The 16,197-nt window shown below is 37.3% G+C and overlaps 1 protein-coding gene across 4 annotated transcripts in view; it reads left to right on the forward strand.

The window, feature by feature from the left end:
* Positions 1-16,197, forward strand: part of pde5ab (phosphodiesterase 5A, cGMP-specific, b) — a 40,750-nt gene that overhangs the window by 17,999 nt on the left and 6,554 nt on the right. For 3 of the 4 annotated variants that reach the window (XM_026936148.3, XM_026936149.3, XM_026936146.3), the window contains exons 3-12: positions 801-890; positions 986-1,057; positions 1,234-1,323; positions 1,444-1,581; positions 4,071-4,138; positions 8,179-8,296; positions 8,515-8,599; positions 10,051-10,226; positions 11,040-11,099; positions 12,743-12,889. In XM_026936148.3, the coding sequence (XP_026791949.3) occupies positions 801-890; positions 986-1,057; positions 1,234-1,323; positions 1,444-1,581; positions 4,071-4,138; positions 8,179-8,296; positions 8,515-8,599; positions 10,051-10,226; positions 11,040-11,099; positions 12,743-12,889 (1,044 nt within the window). The remainder of the gene's footprint in view (positions 1-800; positions 891-985; positions 1,058-1,233; positions 1,324-1,443; positions 1,582-4,070; positions 4,139-8,178; positions 8,297-8,514; positions 8,600-10,050; positions 10,227-11,039; positions 11,100-12,742; positions 12,890-16,197) is intronic. The other variant, XM_026936147.3, reaches the window with a different exon arrangement.

A 16,197-nucleotide genomic window follows, 5' to 3' on the forward strand; every position in this document is an offset into this window, starting at 1 on the left:
TATTCTTTATCTGCTAAAGATATCTGCTGATGATAACTGATATCTGATGGTGGTGTCGACTGGCCTTGTTGGCTATCATCTATGTTGTATGACTGTCTTGTTATAGTGCCACCTGCTCTCTATTAACCTTTGACCCCTCTAAAGTCTCACTGTATCATAATACTCAAAACAGCTATATTCAATTCCATGAGTTCCTCAAATGGTCTGTAATTGCTGTATAAATGGTTTTCTTAACTCCTAAATATATTCTGTGGTTATTATTACTGCAAACACATTGGCTTTTTGGGTCTGAAAGCAAATGTGCCCTGTGTATAATAGTGTTATAGATATCATGGTCTTGGAATAATATAAACATTATCTGTCTTGTTTACTTTATATATTGGTAGTTACACAAGCCAGTTGCTAGTCAACAGTTTAAATGAGCTCATAGCTGATATTTTTAGGCATTGTTAATTTAGATAAATTGTGGCTCTCCCAACAAGTCTATGGAGAAATCATATGTGAGAGAGAGAGAGAGAGAGAGAGATGAGTAATGAGTACTCACATTATTAATGTTAATTAGGGAGTTGTTTGTCTGAGACAGCCTGGCTTGGAAGCACTAATCTTTTGCCTTAGAATTAAAGTTATGCTTTGTATTGACAGAAAAGCATTATATATGCAAAACCAATATTACAGACATCTGTAGATGGTTTTTATACAAGCCACTGAGCCAACTGGTGTATTAAAAAAAAAAAAAAAAAGTTATTTTTAGTTTTGCGTCTCTGTTCCCAAAGTATTTAAAAGCTACTTTTTGTCTCTAGGATCCTCGATTCAATGCAGAGGTGGACCAGATCACAGGCTACAAGACACAGAGCATCCTGTGTATGCCCATAAAAAATCACAGAGATGAGGTGAGATACAAAAAGCAAGAGTAATGTAGTAGTTTTTGAGGCTGAAGTATTTCTTACTGCTTAAATTGCTCAAATAGTGAATCATCTTCCCAAAGGTTGTTGGTGTGGCACAGGCAATCAATAAGAGGTGTGGCGAGAACAGCACCTTCACAGAACAAGATGAGAAGGTAAAAAATTATTGTTTATAGTCACATCTTGAGTTAAAACATGTAGATGGTTACTTAACTAGTTCTGTAATATTTTTAGGAAATGTCCCAAAAGATTAGGACTGCAGTCATTGCTGTCCTTGTAGATGCCATTCAACCCTAAACCAGTTCTTAGCATATTTTTTATGCATGCACAGGACTTTTCCTCCTACTTGGCTTTCTCTGGGATTGTTCTACATAATGCACAACTCTATGAGACATCACAGCTTGAGAACAAGAGGAATCGGGTATCCTATTTTTTTTTTTTTTTTTTACTCTTGATAAATAATCTGAATTATTCTTTAAAAGGTGGCTTTTAAAGCTTTGTGTCTTATATTGTCATATGTCCCTTTTACCTTGTGGTTTAGGTGTTGTTAGATCTGGCCAGTCTTATTTTCGAAGAACAACAGTCTTTGGAAGTCCTGCTGAGGAAGATCGCAGCCACCATCTTGTCTTTCATGCAAGCTCAGGAATGCACTATATTCATTTCTGATGCTGACACATCGGTAAGTGCAAAAACTATTTTTTCCTTTTATATATTTATATATTTATATTTTCCTTTTTATAACCTATCAAAAGGACATTTCGATGATAGTATATTTCTGGAGAATTGCTAATAGAAATCGTATGGAATAAGAGACAAATTAACATTAAAATTAACATTTTAATCATATAACTTCACACAGTTTTAGATGCTGGGCAGGCTTCCGTGGGCCTTTCTTGCTTCTTAAGCTTTAAGCCTTAAGCAAAAATACCTGCTTCTTAGCTGCATTGAAAATACAGCTCATCAAATGTCACAGCTGATGAAATTACTGTATGACATATTATATGCTTTACTCAGATGACCAGATTCAACAGGTGCTTTTGAGGAAGAGCTCTAAATTGCTGGATTCTGGACACACAGGACCAAATTTGGGCACCTCTGCTCTAGATCAATTTAAATGCACAGTACTCTAAAATGTGTCGTTTCATACATTTCACCTGATACAGTGATAAATTTATTATTGTAATCTAATACCTCTGCTGAAAACTTTTCTACCGAATGAGCACCATATTCTATTAAATACATTAATGTTACTGTCATCTGATGTAGAAAATATTCAGAATAACAACACACAGTTGAGAGAAAACCAGTGTCCAGTCCTGGTTCATGACGAGAGGCACTGCTGCGTGTTTGGGTTGAGTATGCTGAGTGGGAGAGTGGCAGGCCAGTCTGTAGGCAACACTGGTTTCATTTATAGTAGAACCACAAGCAGAAAACAGCCTGAATTGCTTCCTTATTCAACACTGCCAAAGAAGCAATTACAACGTACACGCAAACACACACACACACACACACACACACACCAGTTGTAGCTATTTAAAAACAAATTAAAAGGTAAAGATATTGCAGAAACATTCTATTTACCAGCAACAAGTACAGTCTAACCTGTACAGAATACAGTAGGTTACTCGTGTAATATGCAGCATTGTGAAACTTCTTTTGACCTGCTACTTAAGGAAAGAACGTTCAACTTTTGATTATGTGTGTTCTGGATAATATGGCCAAAAACTGTAATAATACTCATCTTTACAAAATGGATATTATTAAGCATCACACATTTAGAAAAAAGTAGAAGTCAAAGTTATTTGAAGAATACTTCTCACTTGTAGAGGTATTGGTATACTCTTTGTTGGAGAGTTATTGGGATGCTGCCAGAGTAATGACTTGAAGCAGTCATGAAGACCTCCGCAGACCTGAAGCAGGTAATGTCTGTTGGTGGTTGTGGTTAGAGACGTGACCTAAAGCCAGACTTTCTGGGTGGTTGGAATAGAAGACAAGATTTTCTGGATTTGGATGATAGAACATGATTTCTTTTGATTATAGAAGTAGACAAGTGTCTCAGTTGTGTGGGTAGATGTGGTATAATATACAGATATATTTCTTATTCATGCAAAACAAATAGTGTTTAATGGACCACAATGTGCTCTGCTTTTAAAACGATTGGCTCTGAAGGTTTAACAGAAAGGAACTGGGCTTTTATTAGCTTAAACAGAAAGTATTAGTGTACTCATTCTCTTTTTTACAAGGAAATGTCTTAATGTTTATGAAATCATGCAAGTCAATGTGGAGGGCCACTTTTAGCGTGATATCTGATCAAAGTTGACATTTTCCTTCCTCTGTGGGAGGTCTGTGTTCCTCTACGGTGGTCTCCTGCAGTGTCAACCCACTTGCTGAGAGAGATGTGTGTTAGTGGTCCTGGAAGCTATGTGTTGGTAAGAAACCCACTTACACTAATCAGACTGATGCACCCAAGCCCAACAAGAGCTCTGTGGTTTGTCAGATTGACACAGAGTTTTTGTAGGCCAATGGTACAGTACCATTGTGCAGTTTAAAAGAGGAAAGCCTAGCTTACATTTGGTCTTCTCGTTGGACTGTGAGTTATAGCGAGTGCTTTAAATAGAGGTCAACATTTGCTAAAATGGAGACGTTAGAAAATGAATTAGTGTAGGTTACTTCCTCTTAAATTGAATTGGGATGGCACCCTGGTTTGTTTTATCCGGTCTTCATGGTCTCTTTAAATTTGGAAAAGGCAGCTTTTTAGAAGGGAGTTCAGGTTTGCAGACAAGTCCCTATAAGGTAGTAACCGTGTGTCAAGGAATGCTGAAATAAACTCAACTTCTGGCAGAGCTGTTAGATAGTATATTACATTTGTTCTCTGTTTATTGTGGAGAGTCATTACAGGTTTTTCCGATATGCCTGCTTGACTAAAGCCATTTGTCCACAGTCATGCTACATAATGATTTAAATGTTGAAAGCGGGAAATTTGAACCTCTCATTAAACCATATGGCTGCTTTGATTCTATGGTAGATTTACACAGGTAGTCAGAAGAGCCTAATAGCATTTCAAAAAAGCCACAGAGACCAGTGTCTTCCCTTCTGTAAAAGTTTGCCCAAGTTCACCTCAGCAGATAGAGCTGTGATTGAATTCTGTCTGTTCTTGATGTCTCACAGAATGCTTTCTCCAGTGTGTTCCATATGGAGTATGAAGAGCTAGCTGGATCTGTGGATTTCCCTAACAGGTAAAAAGTTCAAATACAAGGCAGTTGTTTTCTTGTGTACTTACTGCCATTACAAATAAAGATTTGAATTCAGTGTTGCAGGTAGTGTAGATGAAAGAATAATCATGTACAGTTCAGTGCAAAACCTCAGGACAAAAAGTTAAAAAATATTTTAAGCAACAAGACAATTTTACCAGTTGAGATTCACAAAATCTTCCTTCATTATTTTTGCAAAAATAATTAAATATCCAATGGTCAAACCTGTATCTCATAAGTAGTGCAGTACAGAGTATCGTATCATTTTGTTTTTATATGAAGCTTTCGATTTGAAACATCTGCACATCAAACAATACTTTCAGTAGACTTCATAATAAAGTAGGCTATTTGTCATAAAATACTGCTTGTAATACCTGAGGTGAAATAAACATTTAAATGAACACTCCTTGATTACGAACACTCCTTCCTCTGAAAAAGTAACTTCTACTTTAGCATGCTGAATCCTGCCAAATATGTGTACAATACATCAGCACTAATACTGCAAACATATGGCACATACACGTGCCAAACTCTCTGCTGCCTTCAGGCAGGCTCTCCTTGCTTCAATCCAGGATAAAGAATTCAGAGTCTGAACTAATCACAAGTCACTGAACTGATCATTAAGTTTCAATTGTTGTGCTTTTATAATGTTGAATGTTTTAATAAATTGAAAATGGAAACCTTAGGCACATATTCAGGCAGTGCTTATTTTTGCTTTATCGAAAAAAATATTGTATTGAAGCACCACCATGTTGTATCATATCACATTGAATTAGAATTTTGTGTATCCTTACACTTCCAGTCATAAGATATTAATAGAGAAAATCTAAGTATCGATGTAAATTTCTATTTAGGAATGTGATAATAATAGTTTCTAATAACCAGTATTTCCCTCCATCCTAAAATAAAGGTGCATTTCTCTTTTTTCACTCAGAAACCATGGGGACTTTGCTGTTTTTCCAACCCATGGTCTTGACATTTTTGACTTTTGTTTTAGAGAAAATGTTCTGTGCAGAAACGTTTCATGACAGAATGGTATTAGCCTGGTTAAAGTACATGAGTTCTTTCTAAGTGCCTTTGACAGGTGCTTAATCAAATCTGTTTAGACGAACCTGTCTCAGTGGAAGGATTTTCTTTCTTTTGGAAACCTTCTGAGGATTTTAGTGAAGCATGGAACATGTTCATGCTTTCAAACTGCACGTTGATGGCTTTTTTTTTTTTTTTTTTTATGTTGGCACTCCATTAAAGCCACAAGCCTATTCTGACAGATATTACTCACACAAGTGGCTAGTAATCCACCATGTGAAATAAACAGTGTAGCGATCATTTAGTAAGTCACAGAGTATAAAAACTCAAATATTGTTTCACAATGAACAGGAACAGAATAATTTTTTTATGAAAATTTAATGATAGCAGAATACAGTGTTATTTTGTATGAGACAATATACCATTGTATTCTGCTGTCTTTAAGTTTTTATTTAACATTTTTATATCTGAAACATAAAATTTCAGATTACCTTTATACAAACAAATAATCACATTTAAATATCTATCTTGCATTTGTTTCTAGTCATGTTCTTTACAAATTGGCTAATTGCAAATAGACTTTTTTTTTTTTTTTAACATTGACAGATGAAGCACAGATACAGTGGCTATAAAAAGTCTACAAACACCTGTTAAAAGCGCAGGTTTTTGTGAAATCACGTCAGATCTTTTCCAACCAACCAACAAAATTCAAGAGAAAAACAAATAAAAAAACTTTTCGGGGAAAAAAAAGACAAAAAACCTGGTTGCACACGTGTGCACGCCCCATAATACAGCAGTTGTAATGCTTGTAATTGTTGTTTTGCATAAGCACATAGTACATCTTGTTTTGGCAATTTTATTGCACTCTTCCTTGCAAAATGCTCCAGTTCTATTAAATTGTGAGGAGATCTCCTTTGCACAGTGCTCTTCAAGTCATTCCACAGGTTTTTGATGGGATTTTGACTGGGCCATTCCACAAAGTTGACCTTCTTCTGCAGCCATTCCTCTGTTGACTTGGATTTTTTGCTTTGGTCATTGTCTTGGTGGAAGGTGGAATTTCATTCTTCAGCTATTTAACTGCACTGTCTTCAGGTTTTGTGCCAAAATAAAGCTATTCATGATTCCCTCTCTCTTGACTAGAGCCACAGTCCCAGCTGAAGAGAAGTAGTCCCACAGCATGATGCTGCCACCACCATGCTTCACCATGGGTATGGTATTCTTTGGGTGATGAGCTGTCTTGTTTTTCTTCCAAACATATATTTTAGAATTTAAAAAAAGTTCTACCTTGGTCTCATCAAACCATTACACATGGTTTTGGCAGAATTTAGATGGCCTTGGATATTTTCTTTTCTTTTTTCTTTTTATTGTGAGAAAGGGCTTCTATCTAGCCACCCTGTCACATACTCAGACATGTGAAGAATATGACGTTGGCACATGCAGGGATTGATCAGTACTTGCCAGATATTCCTTTAATGTTGCCGTAGGTCTCTTGGCAGTCTTCTTGTATTTTCATCAATTTTGGAGGGATGTCTTGTTCTTGGTAATGTGACTGTGGTGCCCCATTTTCTTCACTTGTTGTTGATGATCTTCACAGTGTTCCATGGTACATGTAATGTTTTGGAAATTCTTTTGTACGCCTCTCCTGATCAATACCTTTTGACATTGAGATTGCGTACATGCTTTGTAAGCTCTTTGCGGACCATGGCTTCAGCAGTCGGATGAAACCAAGAAGATTTCAAGAAAATCCTACAGAAAGAGCTGATCTTGATTTGGGGTTAATCGGAATAATTTTATTCCAAATTGTCCGTAGTGGGTGTGTGAGTGTGTGTGTGCGATTGTGCCTGCGATGGGTTGGCACCCCGTCTAGGGTGTCCCCAACCTTGTGCCCCGAGTCCCCCTGGGATAGGCTCCAGGCTCCCCACGACCCTGTGTCGAATAAGCGGTACAGAGAATGGATGGATGGATGGACAGGTGTACGATAATTGTTTGAATGTGATTGGTTAATTCTGAGCATAGTCACATGACCCATTATAAAACGATGTGCTCATGTAGCCAGGGCACTGTAAGTTTTTTTTCTCCTAAAATGTTCTATTTGTTTTTCCACTTGAATTGTGGAACTTAAAAGTGGAAAATGATCTGACATGATTTATCTTGGTTTAACTCTTGCATTGGAAATAAACAATTTATTGCCTCAATTTATTGTACTTCTCTGTCAAAAAAACAGCAAACTTGTACATTCATGGCATTTGGCAGACACCCTTATCCAGGGCGACTTACAATTACCTCATTTATACAACTGAACAGTTGAGGGTTAAGGGCCTTGCTCAAGGGCCCAGCAGTGGCAGCTTGGCAGTGCTAGGATTTGAACTTTCAACCTTCCAATCAGAAGTCCAACGTCTTAACCACTGAGCTACCACTTCCCCCCTTGTATTCTTAGAGGATCTGTGGTTGCAAATATCTACAATCATTTAAGTGTCAGGAAATCATTATATTTCACCTTAGTGAAAAATGTTGAATGGTAACTGGGTTGCCTCCTCTTTTAGGATTTTAAGTCTTTTAAAGGTGTGCCCAGTTAGAATACTAAGCTTATGAAAGAATGTTTGTGTCAGATCTTCAGTTATTTTGAGAACGGTCTGTATTTCTTATTGGAATGCTTCTGAGAAATGTTCTCATTACGAATTCCAGTAGCATAACAAGAACACATTTCATCCAGCTGCTTGCTTTTGCCTGCGCTGACTTCCTGACTACATCATTAATCAGACTTTTTTATTCACTAATCAAACCTCTTCATGTCTTCTGAACTTTCATGGTATATATGTATGTTAGCCTGTTGTCAAGAATTGCAAGAATATCATTCTTTCGTAGCAGATCAGTATAGCTGTTTCAGTAAAGTATGCTTTGACAAGAAGCCTCTATTCTAAACTGATGTTGTGCTTCACAAGGCTATGTAAAAGTTGCTCAAGTTGAAATGTGATGAAAATATTATTTTTCCACTACAGAGACAGTGATGTAAGTAAGATCAACTACATGTATGCTCAGTATGTGAAGAACACCATGGAGGCACTGAACATTCCTGATGTCACAAACCTGATGTCTGATCAGAGATTCCCTTGGACTGTGAGTAATCACAAGAAAAATTCCTGTGGAAACTGTTATATAAAAGGATGATCCCATTCTCGGGTCAAGAATTTTCCCACAATCACAGTGCTCTCATGAATCTCTTTTCTTCGTACTCTTTGTGCCCATCTTAAAAATCTCTTTTATCTTGTGGCAAAGTATAATTCACTGCTTACTGAAAATGAATGAATGATTCACTCTCTAAAATCTCTTTCCAGAGTGAGAACCCAGACTCCCCAACCTACCATGTGAAGAGTTTGTTGTGCACACCAATCAGGAATGGAAAGAAGGATAAAGTTATAGGTAAGTCTGATTTTTGTGGTCGTATTTAATTTTCTTTCACACAGCTGTAATGTCTAATGGAGGCTCGTTACTAGGACTATTAATAATACAAATATATTTTAGGCATGATGCCTTGCGCGTTGTGTGATACAGTTAAACACCCTATGTCCTATAAGAACCTTACAGCCCAGCCAAATTCAAATACTAAAATTAAAACAAAGTTCTCAAATTATTATTACCTTCCTTCCTTTAATTATTCAAATTATTATTAATACCTTCCTTCCTTAAATTATTCAAATTGTTATTACCTTCTTTGCTTACCTTATTACCACTTCCACAGTGTTCCTCATGCTTTTTCAAGTGACCTCATTAGTAAGCTTGAAAGACACCACCATATTGTTGTGTGCATCAGATGAAACACACTTCCTGCTGTGGTCAGTCCTGAGCAATACAGCTCCTTTTGTAAACCACTGAATAGATTTTAATAGCCATCATTAGCAATCATTTCCATTTCCTTGTAAATTCTATTTCCATGGCTGCCAAGCCGTGAAGGATCTGCCTACTGCATTTACTGCATTGCTTTGTGTGTGTGTATGTATGTGTGTGTGTATGTATGTATGTATGTATGTATGTATGTATGTGCGTGTGTGTGTGTGTTATATACTTTTGTCACATTATATCAACTTATAAATGTATCATTTAATATGTAAGAAATAAAACATGACATGGTGGTGCATTACCACCCTGAAGTTGATCATTTCCAATAACAGCACATCCCAAAGTGTTTTATTCCTCTTATACCACAGCAATTTGTCAATTGTTATAATTTTTTAATTTACTAAATAACAGCATACACATTTAAATGTTTATAGTTACATTTAATGTTTTTGGAACGTCTGCGAGTTATCACTTATCAGGTTACGGCAGCTATAAACAGTCATTCACTCACCAGCTTCTCCTTTTTTTCCTCTCTCTGTTGGAGTTAATGAAAATAACACATCTTGTCCATCCTGAAGAATTTGCCATGGAGCAAGCTTGCTGACTGTTACCTCTCGCTACCACGAGATTCCTTCCATAAATGTTAAATAAACTTTTCCTTACAGACAGCCTCACAATATCAATGATTATACGTTTTTCTTTGTTAAATACTAACACGTTTCTTAATCCATTTAGTATTTAGCCTTAGCCTTAGATTATGTAGAGCTCCTGACCATACAAGTCCCTGTGAATAACTTGCATTAATATTAACATATCTTTTGAATTATATCTGATACCACGGTTAGGGCCATGCTGGTATAGAATACCAATCAACACCTTCTGACTAATTCGAGGATTGTGGTATAAATGGTGTAAATGTAAATAAGAAGCAGTGGATAAATGTGTAATCTAATTTACTCTATAATTACCTGAAGACCCTTATCACTAAACATTAGATACAAAATATACCTATTTGATTTATCATTCACACAAAGGCGTTTGCCAGTTGGTCAACAAGATGGATGAATCTACGGGTGAGGTGAAGGCCTTTAATCGGAACGATGAGCAGTTTCTGGAGGCCTTTGCCATCTTTTGCGGGCTTGGCATCCAGAACACTCAGATGTACGAGACTGTGGAGAGGGCCATGGCCAAGCAGGAAGTCACCCTTGAGGTCAGTGCAATTTTTATTATTAGTTAGCATTAAAAAAAAAAGAACAAAAAATGGAAACATTTAAGCAATGAAACCCAAACAATGTCACATTAGGGGTTAAAGGGGGAATATTATAAATAGCTCCTTACATTCCTTTTATTCATAAATTCATAATTTATTATTTATAAAGTCTATTATTGAGTAACAGAGCATTTCATTTCACAGAGAAGACCGCATCCTCCAAATGTGTACTAATCTAATCTGATATACTCCCATTCACACTCAGCCCACTTAATGCTCTATCCCTCCTTCTTCTCTTATTGCTCTGCACTCCTCCTCTGATCCCTCCATTCTGGAGCTGTCACAGTCAGAGGTACCCTGGTGACAAGCACTCGCCTGCAGCTGACAGAATGTTGGGGCTGAACTTCAGACCTTCCCCTTTCAGTCCCTCCATCACACCATTCCTCTCATGGTGTTTCTCCGTTACTAATGATCCTCACAGCAGCAGTTCGGAAAAAATAAATCATGGTTGGTGTCAACAGACAAAGAGCAGAGGAAGCTGTGTTATCTACACTTTGACAGTTTTGTCAGACTGAGCTTGTTAGTCAGGATAGTCAAGGACAAACATGCTGTGACTCAGAAGGCAGCTGGTCCAGTGTCACACAGTGTATACTGTGAAGAGGGTTATATTGCATTAGGAAACAGTTCTATAAATACATAGCCTTTTCATGTAAATAAAATCAAATTAAATTTTACATGAATGAAATTAAATCAGGTAAATATGGAAATATATGTGTGTGTTTCTGTGTGCATTGCTTTGTGTATGTTTCTCAGGTTCTCTCTTATCATGCCTCCGCTGGGGAGGAGGAGACGCGGGCGCTCGAGGTAACTGCGGTAAATTACAATTTATTAATTTATCATTTCCTTATACCTTTTTCCATCTATAGCTTTTAAAACAAACCAAGCAGCAAAACCTCGGCATTTATTCCTCAGAAATGCAAATGTTCTGATGATTATCATCACAGAGAATGATGTTTTCTGCAATTTCATAATAAAGTCTCATTTCTGATGGCCAGATGTCAATTTGAAGAATCACAGAGTGGCATGGGCCTCTCTACTCACTGATTACTTCACAGCCAACCAGCACCAGTCTCCCAAAGTAAAACCTGAGAGACTGGATCTGCACAGCTTGTGTCCTATGGGGAACTGTTGAAAATGAAATGTTTTTGCATTATTTTCTGCTAGAGCAGCGGTCCGTGCAAGAAAGCAGCATTTGCTAGTTAGCCTGATAATGTCACCAAAATCCATCCAAATACAAGAATTGGATGAAATGAAGATCAGTTTCCTAGATAATTTATGCTTTAAAACTAACCTGCAAAATGTTAGGTTTAAAAAAAATGAAGCTTGAACTTGCCAGCTGTATTTAACACACCGAGAAGCTGAGCATAGTTTTAATCAAATCATACCATTAATCTTTTTGTACCGACATGTGATTTTATCGATTTACTAAAAAAACGTATTAAAAAATAAATAAAAAATAATACCTCACCTTGCTATCTTAACACATAGCAAGTTTGTGCATACATGCAAATTTTGTGCAGAACTTTTTTTTTTTACTCCATATAGTAGCCTTTTTATATGTCGAACATCTCTGTAAAGATTTGGTAGTACACTCTGCTGCACAGCACTGTAAATTTAACGCAGTTTGATTTGTGCTTATATGCTGTATATGCTAAATTAGACTGAAGTTTATTGTACACATCATTAATAAAATGGAAAACTACCATTGGAATATTTGTTAAACATATTTAATTTACAAATGCATCTACAAAATTAGGCTAAAGTCATCTATTGGTAACTTTTTATTGCTGTTTTCTGCTATGTTTTTTTTTACAGGAATATTGAGCACAATATAAATAGGCTGCAGAACATCATAATTTTAAGCATTAACTTTCAGCAGTTTGTTGCCATTGTCCTTTCTTTTGCTGTGGTCCCAAGCATTATTTAGTAATTTTAAATAAAATAGAATATTATGTTATTAGTCTTCATAAGAAATCACAAAACCTCTTGTTCTGTGACTGGAGAGAGAGCTTAAGGTTTGCTATGAATGTGCACAATTATGACTCAGCACATGTAGAGCTGAGTTAACGAATTGCAGTCTGGGTTTTTTTTTTTTTTTCTTTTTTTTTTTTTTGAATCGACATATCTACAGGCCTCAATTCCTTCTATGAATATTCAATTCAGAACTTTTTCAAGCCCTCTTCCTGGAATGGACATCAGAGTGCCTGAGTAAATTGTCCGTTAAAAGCATCATTCAGTGTACCTACACTCATTGTTTATTAATGCCTGATAAACAGAATGTTTGAGATGGATAGTCTATTTACAAAAGGTTGTTTGTGTAACATAAAACTAATCTCAAATGAGTTTGTGTGCTGGTAGCATATAAAATATAATGTTAGTTGCAATGTGCTTTATTCTTACAAGCATACACATGTATACATTTGTGTTAATGTGTCTCTGTGTACTTTTTTCTAAAGGCAGCCACTATTCCCTCAGCTCAGTCTCTGAGGCTACTAGAGTTCAGCTTCAGTGACTTTGACCTGTCTGACGCTGAGACCACCCAGGCCACTATCCGCATGTTTGTGGACCTCAAGCTTGTGCAGAACTTTCAGATGAAGTACAAGGTACATGTTCACACGGACCTTTAATGCAAACCACAGAATAAGAGACAAATAATAAATCTACTAATACATCAATCATGTACAAAAGCACTTTGAGGAATCACTTTGTCTGTCATATTCAGATATGAATGGCACATATCACTAGCACTTTAAATGTTTCTGAAATCCTGAAAATGTAGTAGGTTTAACAAGGTGAAACTAGTTTACTGGGCATTTTCCAATGTTGAGCATATCAGGTACAAATTATTTTTTGTGGTCAAGTATTAAAAGAATGCTCTTCATTCATTAAATGTCAGTACTGCAAAATAACTGCTCTGGCTCAGAACAAAGTCCTTGCTAAATTTAAAAACATAACCATCTCCTTTAATTTAGTTCATCGTTGCCAGATGAAGTCCATACCTCTGGCTTTCTGAGCATAGGTACAGTAAAAACGGCTGTGTACTTGGCTCTCTAGAACAAACTCCTTTTATGGCGCTTGATGCCAGCAGAGACGGCATACAGATGGGGCACAAAGACAGGCTTTTTATTGATTTCCCAGGCAGCGCTTACTCTGAACTGCATGAGTCTAAGCAGGCGCTCTTTAACCACTCTGGCACAGAGTCCAGATCAATCACAAAAACTCTGCCAGCTGTGACTGACCACCCGCCGAGAGCCAAAAACAACATGTAGTTTACACACACCAAGTGATCCAAAAACTATGCACAATTGTGATGTAGTGACATTTTACCGAGGCATTGAAATTAGCAGCAAGCAACCAACCCACCTTCTGTCTATTTTGTATGCACTGCTCTTTTATTTTGGATTTTTTTCCCCATTTTCTTTCTAATTTGATCACCTGCCAGTTCCCACCCACCAAAAAGCTCTCTGTTATCACACGACAGCTACACCGTCATATGACAGCTACCACCTGGGAAAGGTGAATGCTAACACATGCTTCATCTGAGACATGTAAAAGCCAGCCAACTGCATCTTTTCAAACTGCTGCATCTGGGTTTTTTCCTCACACATTGTGTATAATATAGGACATGTCTAGTGTTTCTTAAATTAGAATTAAATTAGAAAGTTAAATGTAGGGAGTGTTGACCTCTACTGGGGGATATTGTTGCCTCCTTTAGGAGGCAGTGCCAGAAATTTCTGGTGTATTGGAATGCATCTCTGTGGCTTGAGGTTAAATGGCAGTTAGAAATCTTCATAGCAGCAAGGCTGCAGGGGTGGATGAGATTTGGTCATAGATGTTGAAAGCACTGGACAAGGTTGGTTTCGTGTGGTTAAAAATCCTCTTCAGTGCTGCACAGAGGTCTTGGGCAGTGATTTGAGACTGGCAATCTAGGATGGTGGTCCCTATTTTTAAAAAAGTGGAAACTCAAAAAAAGGAGAATCACGCTCCTCGGCCTCCCAGGGTGCTGGAGAGTAGACTTTGTCTGATAATTGAACCTAGGAGTCAGGAGGAACAGTGTGGGTTCTGCCAGGCCATGGAACAGTGGGCCAGGCTACATGTTTTGTGGATTTGGAGAAGGCCTATGATCTCATGATTTGATATTTGTTGTGGGAGGCACTGTGGGAGTATGGGGTATCTGGGTTGCTACTTTGTGTGATCCGGTCTCTCTGAGTTCAGTGAAAGTGTATGTATTTTTCATGGATAGGATATCAAACCCAGCCCAGGTTGGAGAGGTGTCCAGTATGTGAGGCTAACGGTAACATCACTATTACTTGCAGATGATGATGTTCTCTTGGCACTATCCGAAGAAGACCCCCGAAATGGACTTTAACATAACGTCTTGCTGCTGAATGTAATGTGGGTGGGATGAGAATCAGCATCTCCAAATTTACCTATACTCTATACTCCTGTATGTAGTTTTCATGAATAGGATATCAAGACACAGCCAAAGTTGGAGTGGTGTCCAGTATGGGAGGCAAGAGGTAACATCACTGTTATTTGCAGATGATGTGCTCTTGGTCCCAATCTGAAGAGGACCCCTGACATGCACTTTCTCTTACTGCTGAATGTAATATGAGTGGGATGAGAATCAGCACTTCCAAGTCTGAGGCCTTAGTTCTCTACTGGAAGAGAGTAGGATGCTCTCTCAAATGAAGGTAGAGACCTTGCCCCTGCTGGAATACTTTAAGTACCTTGGGATCTTATTCATGTGATGAAAAAAGTGAGGGAGAGTTGAGGTGGTTTGGGCACTTTATAAAGATGCTAAATGACCCCTAGATTTGTATAGGGCCCAGGGCAGACCCAGGACCGTATAGCTGGAGTGCTTATACATCACAGTTGGCTTGGGAAAGTCTGGGGATCCCCAGGACGAGCTGAAATCTGTGGTCAGGAATAGAGTACCCTGGACTAACTTTATCCCATTGCCACTGTGACTCCCACCAGGAAAAGTGGGAGGAAAATGAAAGAATGAATTTATTTATTTTGCTATGAATCTAAGGCATGACACAGAATACTGTATACAACCAAAGTTTTCCTTTTAGCTTTACAGCTAATTACATATCTACCAAATTGGGATTCATGAAAGATAAAAGGATTATCAAATATTTAACAAAATTAGATTTTAAGGGCTACCCTACAAGATTGTGTAAACATTAGTAAACTGCCAAAAAGTTCTTCAGTGGATGGCAAAGCTGTTTACTTCATTGATCTGGAAAATAAGACTAGATAAATGTTACATATATTAAATATATGCATAAGAATATGGGATAAAAACAACCACAAGTACTTGCATGTGTTTAATAATCAAACTCCACTGCTCCACTGGAACAACATATTTTAATCTAGTTGGATGTCTACACAGCAGATGCACCTGTCACAGAGTAAAGCACAAGTAAAAGTTGAAATGGTTAAAGTTCGCTCATATAACAATAAACAGACACATAAATATGTAACCACAGTATAACCATAACCCTTAAACCTTTCTAATCCTAGATTCTCAGAAACTCATATCCTCAAAAAACTCATATCTTTATTAATAAACTCAGGATAGATTACCTGATGTCTGCTTTGTTTTCTCTATCTACTGTTTAATTCATACTAAAAGGAGGTGACCCAATTTATTGTGAAATGCACCCATGCTTGTTGTACTTTGGTATTATTTAGGCAACTTTCTCTTATTGTCCTTCATGGTTAAGACAAGCACATGATGTATGAAGGAAAAATAATTTGATTTGCAATTTTCTTGACAATTGAATTATAAGAACTAGCAAATTAAATTTGTCTTATTCCGTTAAGGATGCGCAGATGAGCCAAGATCTGTTGCCATCATTTTTTGTTACTGAATTTTTGTTCTCGTTTTCTCCCGTGTGTCTGG

Source organism: Pangasianodon hypophthalmus, chromosome 4, assembly GCF_027358585.1.
Source record: "Pangasianodon hypophthalmus isolate fPanHyp1 chromosome 4, fPanHyp1.pri, whole genome shotgun sequence".
In the NCBI taxonomy this organism is placed as follows: domain Eukaryota; kingdom Metazoa; phylum Chordata; class Actinopteri; order Siluriformes; family Pangasiidae; genus Pangasianodon; species Pangasianodon hypophthalmus.